The 14,661-nt window shown below is 43.3% G+C and overlaps 1 protein-coding gene across 2 annotated transcripts in view; it reads right to left on the bottom strand.

The window, feature by feature from the left end:
• Positions 1-12,558, bottom strand: part of LOC127445151 (protein FAM184B-like) — a 34,550-nt gene extending 21,992 nt beyond the window's left edge. For both annotated transcript variants that reach the window (XM_051704994.1, XM_051704995.1), the window contains exons 1-3: positions 12,103-12,558; positions 5,795-5,974; positions 4,408-5,061 (exon numbers count right to left, since the gene is read on the bottom strand). In XM_051704994.1, coding sequence (XP_051560954.1) covers positions 4,408-5,061; positions 5,795-5,974; positions 12,103-12,237 — 969 coding nt within the window. In that variant the 5' untranslated portion in view covers positions 12,238-12,558. The remainder of the gene's footprint in view (positions 1-4,407; positions 5,062-5,794; positions 5,975-12,102) is intronic.
• Between the last annotated feature and the right edge of the window lie 2,103 nt (positions 12,559-14,661).

Below are 14,661 nucleotides of genomic sequence, written 5' to 3'. Positions count from 1 at the left end.
TGTATACATGTTTAAGTCTTTTCTCTCATGAGAAGTGTACATAGCACATAGACTTTGATTTTAATGTAGCAAAGACCTATTTATCTGTTTATAGGACATTTATTGTCATTTTGGAGTCTATGAGATTATCATAAGTGCTTTTTGCAAGGGAAAAATATCTGCCTGTTTATTAGACACTGACTTTTCATATGCATGTTTGTCCCATTTGGAAGCCAGCTTCTCTATACAAGGTTCCCACAGCTTTTAAACAAATTCATTCCCGACTTTTCCATGCATTTGTGATTGCTGAATAAAAATAATTTTATAAACTGCACCCAGAAAGAGCAAATTCAAGCAAGTGAAATATTTTAGATACAATTCCAGAGCTAACCATAACTGTACTCACTATAGAAACTTCTGTAACACTTTCAATAAAGTTGTATTCGTGAACATTAGTTAACTACATTAACATGAACTAATAAAGAACAATATTTTTACAGCATTTATTAATCTTGGTTAATGTTAAAGGAATATATTCCGGGTTCAATGCAAGTTAAGTTGAATCAACAGAGTTTGTGGTAAAATGTTGATTACAACAAAAATTAATTTTCGACTTGTCCCTCTTCTTTAAAAAAAAAAGCAAAAATCGAGGTGACAGTGAGGCACTTACAATGGAAGTGAATGGGGGCCAACTTTTTCAAAAGTATAGACACAAGACACAAACATCATGCATGTTAATATGATATTAGTGTGATACAATGTAAAGTTATAGCCAATTTTACAACTTTGTTGCCATGAGTATTCAAGATGGCGCCGCAGATGTCTGCTTCGGTGTGGAGCTCTCTAGCGTTTTTATTACTTTTGTTTGTTTGTCATGTTTTTTGTCTCTTTCCTGATCAGTTTCACCAGGGATGAACTGCTGAATATTCGGCAGAGCATACCTGATCATTTTTTGCCGGTGTTTGATTATCCAGACGTTTTATTAGACATTTTAGTTGGTGGCGCAGCGGTGCTCTACAAGCGATCCAAAAAAGCGCAAGCGAGGGAAGCTAGCCGGCGCGCTTGTGAAACTTCATCAATGCGACTTTAGGACTCTGCTGCCGAGTATTTATCTGCCGAATGTCTGCTCCCTCACCAACAAAACAGACGAACTGCTTCTGCTCACTCAAACAAATAAGGACTTTTCTAACTCCGCTGCTCTGTGTTTCATGGAAACCTGGCTGAGTGAAGCCATCCCGGACAGCGCATTATGTCTGCCAGGCTGTCAACTGTTCAGAGCGGAGTTATCGGGGGAAACGAGAGGTGGTGGAACATGCTTTTACATCAATGAATGTTGGTGAACAGATGTAACAGTGTTGAAGAAAATGTGCTGTCCTAATTTAGAGGCACTCTTCATCAATTGTAAGCCTTTCTACTCGCCACGGGTGTTTTCCTAGTTTATTCTGGTGAGTGTTTATATCCCACCACAAGCGTGCGTGAATGCAGCGTTGCAACAGCTGGATGATCACATCACAGACACGGAGCAAAAACACCCGGACTCACTTATTATTATTCTGGGAGATTTTAATAAAGCTAACCTCACCTGACATGAACTGCCAAAATACAAACAACACATCACATGCCCCACCAGAGAAAGAAACATACTGGACCACTGCAACACCACTGTAAAGGATGCATATTGCTCTGTCCCACGAGCAGCTTTATAACTCTCTGATCATTGTCTGGTTCATCTTCTCCCGACTTACAAGCAGAAACTAAAACCAGCTAAGCCTGTAGTAAGGACTGTAAAGAGATGGACCAATGAAGCTTGGAACTACAAGCCTCCTTTGACTGCACTGATTGGAGTGTTTTTGAGGCTGCAGCCACAGACCTGGACGAGCTCAGATACTGTGACATCATATATCAGTTTCTGTGAGGATATGTGCATCCCTTCTAGGACATTCAATAACGATAAACCATGGTTTACAGGAAAACTCAGACATCTTTGTCATGCCAAAGAGGATGCTTACAGAAGTGGGGATAAAACATTGTACAACCAGGCCAGGAACATACTTACTAAGGAAATCAGTGTGGCTAAAAGAAGCTGCTCTGAAAAGCTGAAAAAACAGTTTTCAGCCAATGATCCTGCATCTGTGTACAAGACACCTCCCCCTTGCTCTGTAGAGAGTCAACTAATGGCTGATGAACTAAATGTGTTTTACTACAGGTTTGAAAAGCCCAGTCTCACACCCCTCCCCCGCTCTGATCTTCACTTCACACACACACCAACACCTCATGGAACCCCCCTCCTCCCCCCTCTTGCTACTCAATCTGCACTTATGATATGTGAGGAGGATGTGTGCTGGGTCTATAGGAAACAAAAGACTAGGAAAGCTTCAGGTCCAGATGGTGTTTCACCTGCCTGTCTGAAAGTCTGACCAACTGGAACCCATCTTCACACAGATCTTCAACACATCACTGGAGCAGTGTGAATTCCCTGCTGCTTCAAATGCTCCACCATCATTCCGGTTCCCAAAAAAACCAAAATCACAGGACTTAATTACAACAGACCTGTCACTCTCACGTCTATGGTCATGAAGTCATTTGAGAGACTGGTTTTGGCCTACCTGATGGACATCACTGGACCCCTGCTAGACCCCCTTCAGTTTGCTTACCGAGCAAACAGGTCTGTGGATGATGCTGTCAAAATGGGACTGCATTATATCCTGCAACATCTCAACAGACCTGGGACTTATGCAAGGATCCTATCTGTGGACATGCCTGATCTTCTCTCAACCAAACTGACCCAGCACTCCATGCCCACTCCAATCTGTCAACGAGTCACCAGCTTTCTGACAGATAGGCAGCAGCTAGTGAGACTGGGAAACTCACATCCGGGACCCTCACAATTAGCACTGGTGCTCCTCAGGGATGCGTTCTCTCTCCACTGCTCTTCTCCCTGTACACAAATGACTGCACTGCAAAAGACCCCACTGTCAAGCTCCTGAAGTTTGCAGATGACACCACGGTCATCAGCCTCATCCACGATGGTGATGAGTCTGCATACAAATGGGAGGTTGATCAGCTGGCTGTCTGGTGCGGTCACAACAACCTTGAACTGAACACGCTCAAAACAGTGGAGATGATGGTGGACTTCAGGAGAAATCCCCCCCCCCCGGGCTCTACCATCTCTCAGGACCTGAAGTGGGACACCCACACCCACAGACTCCATTGTGAAGAAGGCTCAGCAGAGGTTGTACTTCCTTTGCCAGCTGAGGAAGTTCAACCTGCCACAGGAGCTGCTGACACAGTTCTACTCAGCAGTCATTGAGTCTGTCTTGTCATAACTGTCTGGTTTGGTTCAGCCACCAAATCAGACAGAAGGAAACTACAACGGACAGTCAGCACTGCTGAGAGGATTACTGGTGCCCCCCTGCCCAACCTCCAAGACCTGTATGTCTCCAGAGTGAGGAAACATGCAGGTAGAATCACTCTGTACCCCACACACCCTGCCCACTCCCTCTTTGAACTGTTACAGAGCACTCAGCGACAGGACATCCAGGCACAAGAAAAGGTTTTACTCCTCATGAACAATTAAACTGCCGTTCAGGACTCCCCCATAGTGCAAAAATGTAAATACATATGTAAATTCACATATTTAATTCAATAACTGTACATACCCCTACCTTGCACATACATTACCACTTGCACATGTACATGTACATACGCCATTCTGTTATATGTCCTATTATTTTTATGTCTATTTATACTCTTACCTTGTTTTATATTCTGTCTCACTGTAATGTTCTGTGTGCACTTGTTTCTCCTATCACCAAAAAATAAATAAATCCTTGTGTACGTGAGAACACTTGTCAATCAAGCTCATTCTGATTCTGATGATGACGTAATAACTAGATGTTCATCCACATAGAAAAACAGTCCACCGCAACATAGACAAATTAAACATCTTTACAGCTCAAAAATGTTTTTACAGAATAATTAATGTAAGTGCTTTTATAAAATTATAAGCTTCACATTTCTGCCTTTAAACCTTTCAAAAATTGGCCCCATTCACTTCCACTGTAAGTGCCCCATTGTAAATGTCCATTTTTGCTTTGTGTAAAGAAAAGGAGGGACAAGTCCAAATTAATTTTTATGGTTATCAATGTAATGTGTTGTATATGTTAACATTAGTTAATGCAATATGAACTAACATGAAACAAACAATAAACATTTAGACTGCATTCTGTTGTGACACATGGTTTTTAATATTCCTTTGCTTTTGGCATTTGTGAATATTGTAAATAAACAGTTCTGAGTTTGATCACATATTGCCATTAGGGAAGCTTACTGATACCAAAATAATACATCCGGTATTGTACACTTCTCCTCTTTTGAGAAGCTCCTGCTGTCACTGGTGTGTGTAGGTATGCATGTGCACATGTGTACCTCTACTCTCTCCTGAAGTTTGCTGCAATGTCTGTTGCTTTCAGTCAGCCTCTGTTCTTGGACCTCCAACTCTGCCTCTGCTTTTCTCAGCCTCTGCTGAAGTGTTGCATTCTGGGATTTGCGGTTTTCTTGCTCTCTCTGGTGCCACTGACAGATGTGTTCATTGAGGCTCTGTTGCAGCATCATTTTGGCTGATTCCTGCTCCTCCCTCCTTTTCTCTTCCATCTCCTTCATTCTCTTCTTCCACTCCTCCACCTCCCTCTTCCATTCCTTCTCTACTCTCTCTTTCTCCTCTCTAAGAGCTTGTATCTCCTGTCTCAATGCTTGCAACCTTTCTTCACATTCCTCCTTTAATCTTTTTCTTTCTCCTGCTTCCCTATTCCTGTCCTCCTCATCTCTTTTTCTCTCCTCTTCCACTCTATGCATCTTCTCCTCCTCCTCTCTCTTGCTCTCTTCATCTCTGGCTCTGCGTAGCTCTTGGCACTCATTCTCTAGTCGTTTGTTTTCGTCCTGTGTTTGTTGCAGTAATTTGTGTTGGTTGTCTCTCTCTGTTTGCAGATTATGGTAGTCTCTTCGCAGATCCACTGTCTCTTGGGTTAACACAGCTATGCGCTCCGTGTACTCTATTTCAGTTTTCTGTCCGCGCTCCTCCACCTGAAATGGACACACAGCCACAGATGCTAAGCGAATGATGTGATTCTATCCATGCCTTTATGGGTATTTTCTATATTAAACCCATATAGAAACCAGAGATGTGGCTAATATGAGCTCAACGGAAGACCCTTAATTATTTTTAAATTAAAATTGTCTGCCTCAGACAATGCAAGTAAACTTTAAGGTTAAAATAGAAGACTTACAATAAAACTGTAAACTAAAAACACACATGAGGCCTGCTGCAATTATTACATCACCTCAGGGATGTTTCTGAGCATATGGGGGCCCTAAGCAAAATCCCACTTGGAGGCCCCTCGCAATCAATCCTTACATACTCCATTCCATCTCGGGCCACAAGGGGGCACCCTATACTTGTCTAATTGCGACTTAATAGATGCCTGAGATGTCTTACTAACAGCTTTAAGCATATATATATATATATATAAAAAACACCTTGATTTGCGGGGCCCCCGGTGGCTCGGGAGCCCTTAGAGCAAGATCTCAAATTCCTACTCAAGACACTTCCAAGAGGCCTCAAGTTTACTTAACAGAATTTAAAATAAGGGTAACACTTTATTTTCGAATATTGTCTTGGACAATGGGAGGTTTGCCGTCAAACAGTTTTGGGAACCACTCATCTTATCTATTCATTAAACAAAAAATTGAAATATAATATTGTGACCCAGATATTAATATAATGTTGGATGACGTGCTGATTTCCAGATGCTTTTACCTCCTCTACTGTGGCCTGCAGCTCTAGAAGGCGTGTCCTCAGAACAGATGCTGACTCGTCCTCTTCATCATCCTGGCTTGTGGTTGGCTGGAGGCTGCCCTGTGTCTCCGTGGCAATGTGCCGTAGTGATTGCAGAGTTGCCTCTTGCTCCTCATTCTTAGTGTTTAAAGAATATATGACCTATACATAAAATATATATCCACAAATGTTGTAAAAAGAGCTTTACAGTGGAGGGACAACACAGACAAATAATTCACCTGGAAGCACATCTGTGTATCTTCTAATGTTCTCTATAGTCCTGACCAAAGAGCAAACTGATAAAAATCTTCCACCTCTCTGATCAGGATCAATCATATGCTCTTAAGATCCATAAGGTTGTTTATTTAAAAAAAGTGACACAAAGCCAAAAGTGCTGCAGCATATAATATATAAGGGATATAAGAGAACTCATGTAAGATTATATGCAAAGCAATATGGAATGCATTACGAAGACAATCCACATAAGATTAAAGGGTTTACAAGGCAGTGATGCAGCAACATAATTTACATATTAAGAAAACTCATATGAGAAAATATGTACCAGTTATGCACGTCCTCACTGCTTGTACAGGATTTCTTCCTTGAGTTCCTTCAGCGTTTTAATGTCGGTGGTCAAAACAGCTTTCTGTGCTTTAGTGCCACCAGTTGCACTGGTTTTAGTAACTGTAGCAGCATGTGATTCAAAGCTCATATTTTATTGGTCAGGGCATTTCTTTGCTGGGTGAAGAAAAAAATTTGACACTCACCATAAAAAATGCTTCGCATTGTCGCCGCGCGAATATTCGCTCCAAGAGTGAATGGCTTCACAGGAATCTAGTGTTTCTATTTAAAATGTTAATCATGGCGAAAATGTGCGTTTGGTGTGTGTGACGAGGAGGAGGGCGTGGCCAGGCAATGATGGAGCACGGCCAGCGCTGAATCAGCTGATCAGTGGGAGAGCGAGATAAGGGGCGGCCGGAGGCGCCGGTTTGAGAGAGAGAGATACACACACAGCCGTGCTGTATGTTTGTTTATGTTGGTTTTAAGCTGAGTTTGATATTAAAACTTTATGTTGACTGTTCAGCCGGTTCCCACCTTCTCCCTGCCCAACCTTTACCGGTTACATTGGTGCCGAAACCCGGGAGGGAAGAGGGATGCGCTGTCACGGAGTCCTCACCGCTGCCATCCGCCAGGCGAGTTGGAGGAACCGCTGCCGTCTGCCGAGAAGGGGAGGAGCGGTTCCGTCCGCCAGGGTCCGGAGGACTCACTGCCGTCCGCCAGAGGGCGGAGGAGCGTTTGAGGACCGGGCAACAGCACGTCCGGGAGCCAGTGAGCAAGTTCTTCTCTCTCTCCTCTCTCTCTCTCTCCCTGTGTGTCTCCGCTCACCCTTTCCCTCTCCCCACGCCTCCCCTCTTCTCTCCCCCCAGGGTCACAGGAGGCGGGGTGGACCACCGACTGACAGAACGACCAGAAGGGCAGCGTCTCCCCCCCAGAGATGGGGGGGGTTAGTCAGACCAGTGGCACCCTGGCCTGAATTGGGCAGGTTTGAGAGAGAGAGATGCACGCGGCCGTGCTGCATGTTTGTTTATGATGGTTTTAAGTTGAGTTTGATATTAAAACTTTATGTTGACTGTTCAGCTGGTTCCCGCCTCCTCCCTGCCCAATCTTTACCTGTTAGAGTGTGCAAAGGCCTTTAGCCTGTAGTTATTCATCGTGTGTGTGTGTGTGTGTATGTTTACACTTTGTTTGCTAAAGCCAGTTTTTGCATTTGAATTCTTGTAAGTTTTAATCTTCTACGAGAGCTTGTGATTGGTTGAGTGCTGCTGAATGTACACAACATAGCCAAAAGTATGAGGACACCCGAACACCAATATGTGCTTCTTGTTTAATTTAAAAACCATGGGAATAAATAGGGAGTTGATCCTCCCTTTGCTGCTATAACAGCTTCCACTCTTCTATAAAAGACTGTGCACTACATGTTGAAACTAGGCTGTGGGGGTTTGCTCCCATTCATGAGAAAGAGCATCAGTGAGGTCAAGCACTGACGCTGGGCGATAGGGCTTGGATCACAGTCTAGGTTTCAATTCATCCCAAAGGTGTTCAATGGGGATAAGGTCTGGGCTTTGTGCAGGCCAGTCAAGTTCTTCCACACCAGACTCAGAATTATTTTACCGGTGGCATCCTATGACAGCGCCCATTTTTACTGAAAATGTATGTTTGAGGAGATTGCATTGCTGTATGATTTTTTAGTTTTTACACCTGTTAGTAATGGGTGTAGCTGGAATAGCCAGACCTGTTCAATGAGAGGCGGTTTCCACTTACTTTGGGCCATATAGTCTATTTTTCAAAACGCTGTTTAGTTTGTGGTCATACAGTAAGTGTCAGTGTATTTGAGCCTGTGTGTGTAGGCATATGAGACAGTCCTAATATTACACGTCACTTTGGCTCTCCATCAATGTGTCCTACCCGTAAGGCCCCATGCCTAGGGTGTCATCAGATTCCCGACGTCTCACTCATCCCTCCAGCGGCTCGTGTGGTACCATGACGCCTGTCTGTCTGTCTGTCGTTAATCGCCACCACAGCAGAGCTGAGCATTCCGTATGATAAACTGCCAGGAACTTACTCTCTCCTTTCTTCACTCACCCGCTCGCTCTCTCTTTCATACCCCACAGTGTTTCTGGAAGCAATCTGCCCTCTCTCTCTGTCTTAGCCCTGTCTACTTCTTTTAACTTTCACCCTCTGTCTATTTTCTCTCTCTCTCTGTCCTTGGACATGAACTCTCATGTTTTACGGTGCACAGAATATAAGGGAAAGAAATGTCATATATCTATGAGACAGAAATGTCTGCTAGCTTTATATAGAACCACAGCACACATAACTTACAGTGCACATAGTGTCGAACAGACTGGAACCGACTGGTAGAGAGGGAATGTTAGGTCAGAAAAAAATGCTGATAAAAAGAGGAGAGAAAATGGCTTTTGTTTAAATGATTATTTTAAGTGCTGAAGTACCTGTGTCTCTCTTTCCATTCGTCCTCATTTAAAGGTGCACTCACAATTTTTTTCTTGTGGTTTTGCTCAAAGAAATTAATTGTAAGTTTGAAACAATCGTATTTTTCATTTAGTACTGCCCTTCTGAAGCTACATATCAGATTTTACATATATCCCACAAGACAAAATAATGGGGCCTGGGTAGCTCAGCGAGTACTGACGCTGACTATCACCCCTGGAGTTGCGAGTTCAAATCCAGGGAGTGCTGAGAGACTCCAGCCAGGTCTCTTAAGCAACCAAATTGGCCCAGTTGCTAGGGAGGGTAGTCACATGGGGTAACCTCCTTGTGGTCGCTATAATGTGGTTCTCGCTCTCGGTGGGGCGCGTGGTGAGTTGTGCGTGGATGCGGAGAATAGCGCGAAGCCTCCACACACGCTAGGTCTCCACGGTAACGCGCACGACAAGCCACGTGATAAGATGCGCGGATTGACGGTCTCAGATGCGGAGGCAACTGAGATTCGTCCTCTGCCACCCGGGTTGAGGCGAGTTACTGCGCCACCACGAGGACTTAGAGCGCATTGGGAATTGGGCATTCCAAATTGGGAAGAAAATGGGAGAAAAAACAAAAACAAAAAAAACAAGACAAAATAATATCACTTTGCAAAAACCATGCTGTTTAAAAGTTTACATCACCTTGGTTCTTAATATAATGTGTTTCCTTCTTGAGCATCAATGTTTGCACCTATTGTAATAGTTGTGTATGAGTCCCTCAAGTGCTAAAGATAACTAATAAGAGTTTGTTTACATGAGGAAAGAGAGAGGGATTCCACACAGCTGTTGATACTCCAGCTCACACAGTGTGATGGGTTTGAATTTCAAGCCCTGACCTACTTTGTTCAATGACAGTGCTGACTTATCTATGTTCTTACTCAACCCCAACTGACCTTAGTCAGTGAAGAAGCCATATTTAATTTGATGAGAATGAAAACAAGACTGTGAGGTATAGAAATGAGGGAAGATTTAGTCCATTCAATAGTTTGCATTGCAACAGGGTATTTATCGTTCAGCTCACGAACCACTGAAAAAACACCTTTAAAAAAGTTTCAAGTAAATTACCGTTGACTTAAGACCTATACATTACAGTACAAGCTATCTATCCCTCAGAGCTTCGTTTTCATTCGCATCAAATGAAACCTGACTAAGTTCCATACTAATAAAACTTGATACACACTCTCTCCCTTTCCTTCACCCTCCTTTATAGACACAAATGACAGCGTTGTGTAAATGGCAATTACAACATTTATCCTCTACATTTCCATGGTTAAACATGATTGTTAGCCTAGCCCTAGAGGATAATATCTGTTTTACATTGTGTTAGACATAGATTAAGGTTACTGATTTTATCCTGCATCATCAAGGTGTAGTTTAACAAAAAAATAATAATAAAAAAATGAATTGAAATTGAATTTCCAAGACTCTAAAATATGGGGGGAGTGCGTGTAAATGTGTTTACTTCTATGAAAAAGTTCTGTTTTGTTAATGAACATCAATTTTGTGCTTATATGCATTTGATTTTGTGTGTTGTAAAAAGCGCGTGGAATAAGTTGCTTGGTCACTTGGTGTTTAAGCACATTCTTTCTATCCAAAGTGGCTTAGAGTATTCTAATTGTAGTAACCTTGGGACAAGTGTCTTGTTTCAAGAGCATATTGTGTATGGGTAGGAGGGGTATCCCGACAACTGTCCAGTTCACTGATTTACCATACAAAGATTCAAACTAGCAACATGTGTTTCCACCTCAGCTTAGAGGTCTGCTACCCGACCCAAGCCCAACGGGACCCAAAAAATTGTTGGATTACAGATGAGGTTCAGGTCAGTTTTTCAAATAAAACACTGAATTCTGGTCAGGTTCTTTATAGGTGGGCGATATATGCAAAAGTTTAAAAAAAATAGTTTTGGTTGATAAAGCAATACATCACTCTATAGGTCTTTACATTAATGTTTATACACGAAATGTTTTATGTACAGAATTTTTACAACATTGGCAGATAATTGCAAAATGCTGTCCGTCATTTTGACAGATAAAGAAGAAAAACATTTGAGAGGCATGAAATATGACGTGTATCAGTTTTAATTTTTAAACCATCTTAACATTTCTTTACTTTCTCGCTCTCTCTCTCTCTCTCTCTCTCTGCCTACGCACTTTATAGGTGTGTGTGTGCCCTCCAGAGATCTCGTCCAAGTGAGAAAAAGATACATCTCTGTGCTCTTAAAGGCACTTCCGCTTAAAAGGGCATCTATTTTTGGGGGGCCTGGGTAGCTCAGCGAGTAAAGACGCTGGCTACCACACCTGGAGTCGCCAGTTTGAATCCAGGGTGTGCTGAGTGACTCCAGCCAGGTCTCCTAAGCAACCAAATTGGCCCGGTTGCTAGGGAGGGTAGAGTCACATGGGGTAACCTCCTCGTGGTCGCTATAATGTGGTTCTCGCTCTCAGTGGGGCGTGTGGTGAATCGTGCATGGATGCCGCGGAGAATAGCGTGAAGCCTCCACACGCGCTACGTCTCTGCGGTAACGCGCTCAACAAGCCACGTGATAAAATGCGCGGGTTGACGGTCTCAGACGCGGAGGCAACTGAGATTCGTCCTCCGCCACCCGGATTGAGGCGAGTCACTACGCCACCACGAGGACTTAGAGCGCATTGGGAATTGGGCATTCCAACCCCCCCCCCCCCCAAAAAAAGTGATTGTATCCCTTCAGAAGACATGGAAAGATGTTGTCTAGATGTTGTTGTTCATGCACAGTGTTCCAATTAAAGGTTGATCTTAATTCTAAATTTCGAGTTTAGAGTACTACATTTACTCTAAATGCCCATCCCTATTTAAAACGTTTGCATTGTATTCGTGACTTGGATTGCCTTCTGGCTGCCTCTGCATCACCTGTGATGGAAAGACATGCGACTATGAGTTAAACCCTGTTGCATTCCTTCCCTAATGAAGAGATGCCAGTGGCTCAGGATGCATAAACACTGATATGTATTTAATATTTACAGACTGTCCTCACTGTAGTGCTTTTAAGTACATAGAAAGAATGTAGCTTAAAATGTGCGCAGTAGACGGGAGTAGCTGGTCCTTATTTGATTGTTTAGTTATTACACATATTCATATAGCCTATGCACCACGGTAATATGCACCAGTGCGGCACGCGGTAGACAGACGGTAATACCGGGGGCTTAATAACGGACTGGGTTACCGGTAGTGCACCATATGAGTCCTGTTAGTTGAGCAGCAAAATGCAGTGCTTACCTTAGTCAGCTGCGCTATTTTCTTGCACATTTTCGTGTGCATCTGATAGTCATACAGTTCCTGCTCCACATTGGAAACGTCCGCAATAGCGGTCCCGTCCCGGGGCTGGTTCATCTTCCCAGCGCTGGAAGCCATAATAACCCCGGAATCTCCCGTTAGTCCACGTTGTTCGATCACAAATCGGGCTGCGCAACACCCTGGTCGCCTCTACGTGATCCTGATGGGAAAGTCCTTACGACAGCTGAAATCATTCTGCACGCTGGAGCGACCGGCGAACACTCTCCCGCTCCGCCGTAAAGCTGCTCCCGGTGAGCGCGCTGCTCACACTCAAATGCCATCAGGGACACGGACAGGACAGCGCTCACCGCCCCGCGGGAAAGGACTCAATAACGGCATGTGCCCCCAGCCCGGACACCTGTCTCTCACCCGGGGCGTCACTACAGTCTTACATTACGAGTCACGGGTACTGCAGTGTAATCATAACCCCTCCCATGAACCAACACACACATGCAATCATTTCCAAAGCAAAGTCAGAGCCAAGTTGCGCACATTTAATTTGTGACCTAAATGATTTTACGTTATGAGCAATTCTCAAAGCACATAGCAAATCTGCATGCTCTGAAAAATGTCATTCCCTCCCCCAAAGCATAAAAGTCGTAATAAGAGTGCCAGGTAAATAAAGGTAGAAAACATCTACCTATTAGCCTATTCAGCAAAATCATTTAAAGGTGCACTCAGTAATTTTTTTACTCATAAAGAAATTAATGGTAAATTTGAAACATACCTATAAAATCATGAACAGTCATATCTGTAACCTTATAAAAGCTGTTTTATTCTACATGGAGAAGGTCCCCTCATGGGGGCTGCCATGTTAGGATCACATGACCAGCCGAATTTTACTCACTTCTGGTGCATTCCAGACAACACTGAACTATGAATTTTCTCAACTCCTTCTTGAAAATAATGTCTGAGGGGGGCGAGGTCGAATCCAGGGCGTGCTGAGTGACTCCAGCCAGGTGTCATAAGCAACCAAATTGGCCTTGGTTGCTAGGGAGGGTAGAGTCACATGCAGTGGCGGATTTAGGCATGGGCGACATGGGCAGTTGTCCGGGGGGTGGGGGGGTTGAAGCAGGTTTCGCCCAGGGCGTCATACAAGCTACAACCGCTACTTGTCACATGGGGTAACCTCCTCATGGTCGCGATTAGTGGTTCTCGCTCTCAATGTGGCGCGTGGTAAGTTGTGCGTGGATCGCGGAGAGTAGCATGAGCCTCCACATGCTGTGAGTCTCCACTGTGTCATGCACAATGAGCGACGTGATAAAATGCGCAGATTAACTGTCTGAGATTCATTCTCCGTCACCCGAATTGAGGCGAGTCACTACGCCACCACGAGGACCTACTAATAGTGGGAATTGGGCATTCCAAATAAAAAAGTAAAAAAAAAAAAAACAGAAAATAATGATGCTCGAAGTCGGACATCTGATTTGTAAAGTCAGGTTAGATCGATCAACTGACCTACATTTACATTTATGCATTTGGCAGACACTTTTATCCAAAGCGACTTACAGTGCATTTATTATAGGGACAATCCCCCAGGAGCAACCTGGAGTTAAGTGCCTTGCTCAAGGACACAATGGTGGTGGCTGGGGGTATTGAACTGACAACCTTCTGATTATCAGTTATGTGCTTTAGTCCACTACGCCACCACCACTTACCACCTCAGCGATAAGCACCAACAAACATAACAGGGAGCTGGGTTTTGTGAAACATAAAAACAAACTCAAGTATTTTCACTGCACGAAATGTATGAATATACAACATGACTTTTATGTTTTTGCCAATATAGACCTTTTTCACAGACTGTGATGACACGTTTCTGCCTTATTTAGCAGCGTAAATATCGTAATTTTAAATATTGAGTGTAAATTTATAACATTATGCTTTGTGATATATTACCCTGGAATTAGTTTTGAAATAAGAATGACCACAGATGCGATGGGGTTTCTATTACAGCTGCTGAGAGAGTTACTCCTGCGTTCCAAAACCGGAATGTGAAAAGGGTATATTGCATAATAACATGAAATGTTCTTTTTGAGTCATGATGCCATCTTGTGGTGTGCACATGTGACCGTGATGTGAAAAAACTGGATGGCATCTACACTAATATTATTCTATTTGTTTACTGGGCAGGGAGAGAATATATGATAAAAAATAATTTAAAATTGATCTGTTTTTCACCCACACCTATCATATTGTGTATGAAGACATGGATTTAACCACTGGAGTCATATGGATTACTTTAATGCTCCCGGTATGTGGATTTTGGTGCTTGAAAATGTTGGCACCCATTCACTTGCATTGTATGGACCTACAGAGCTGAAATATTCTTCTAAAAATCTTCATTTATGTTCTGCACAAGAAAGAAAGTCATACACAGCTGGGATGGCATAAGGGTGAGTAAATGATGAGAGAATTTTTAGTTTTGGGTGAACTATCCCTTTAAGGTTGGAAACGGGAAATTTCAACTCAGGTATTCCCACCTCCGACTTGGAATGTGGC

This window comes from Myxocyprinus asiaticus, chromosome 8, assembly GCF_019703515.2.
Source record: "Myxocyprinus asiaticus isolate MX2 ecotype Aquarium Trade chromosome 8, UBuf_Myxa_2, whole genome shotgun sequence".
In the NCBI taxonomy this organism is placed as follows: domain Eukaryota; kingdom Metazoa; phylum Chordata; class Actinopteri; order Cypriniformes; family Catostomidae; genus Myxocyprinus; species Myxocyprinus asiaticus.
The sequence above is the reverse complement of the archived record's forward strand: the minus strand, read 5'-3'. Positions and strand labels throughout refer to the sequence as shown.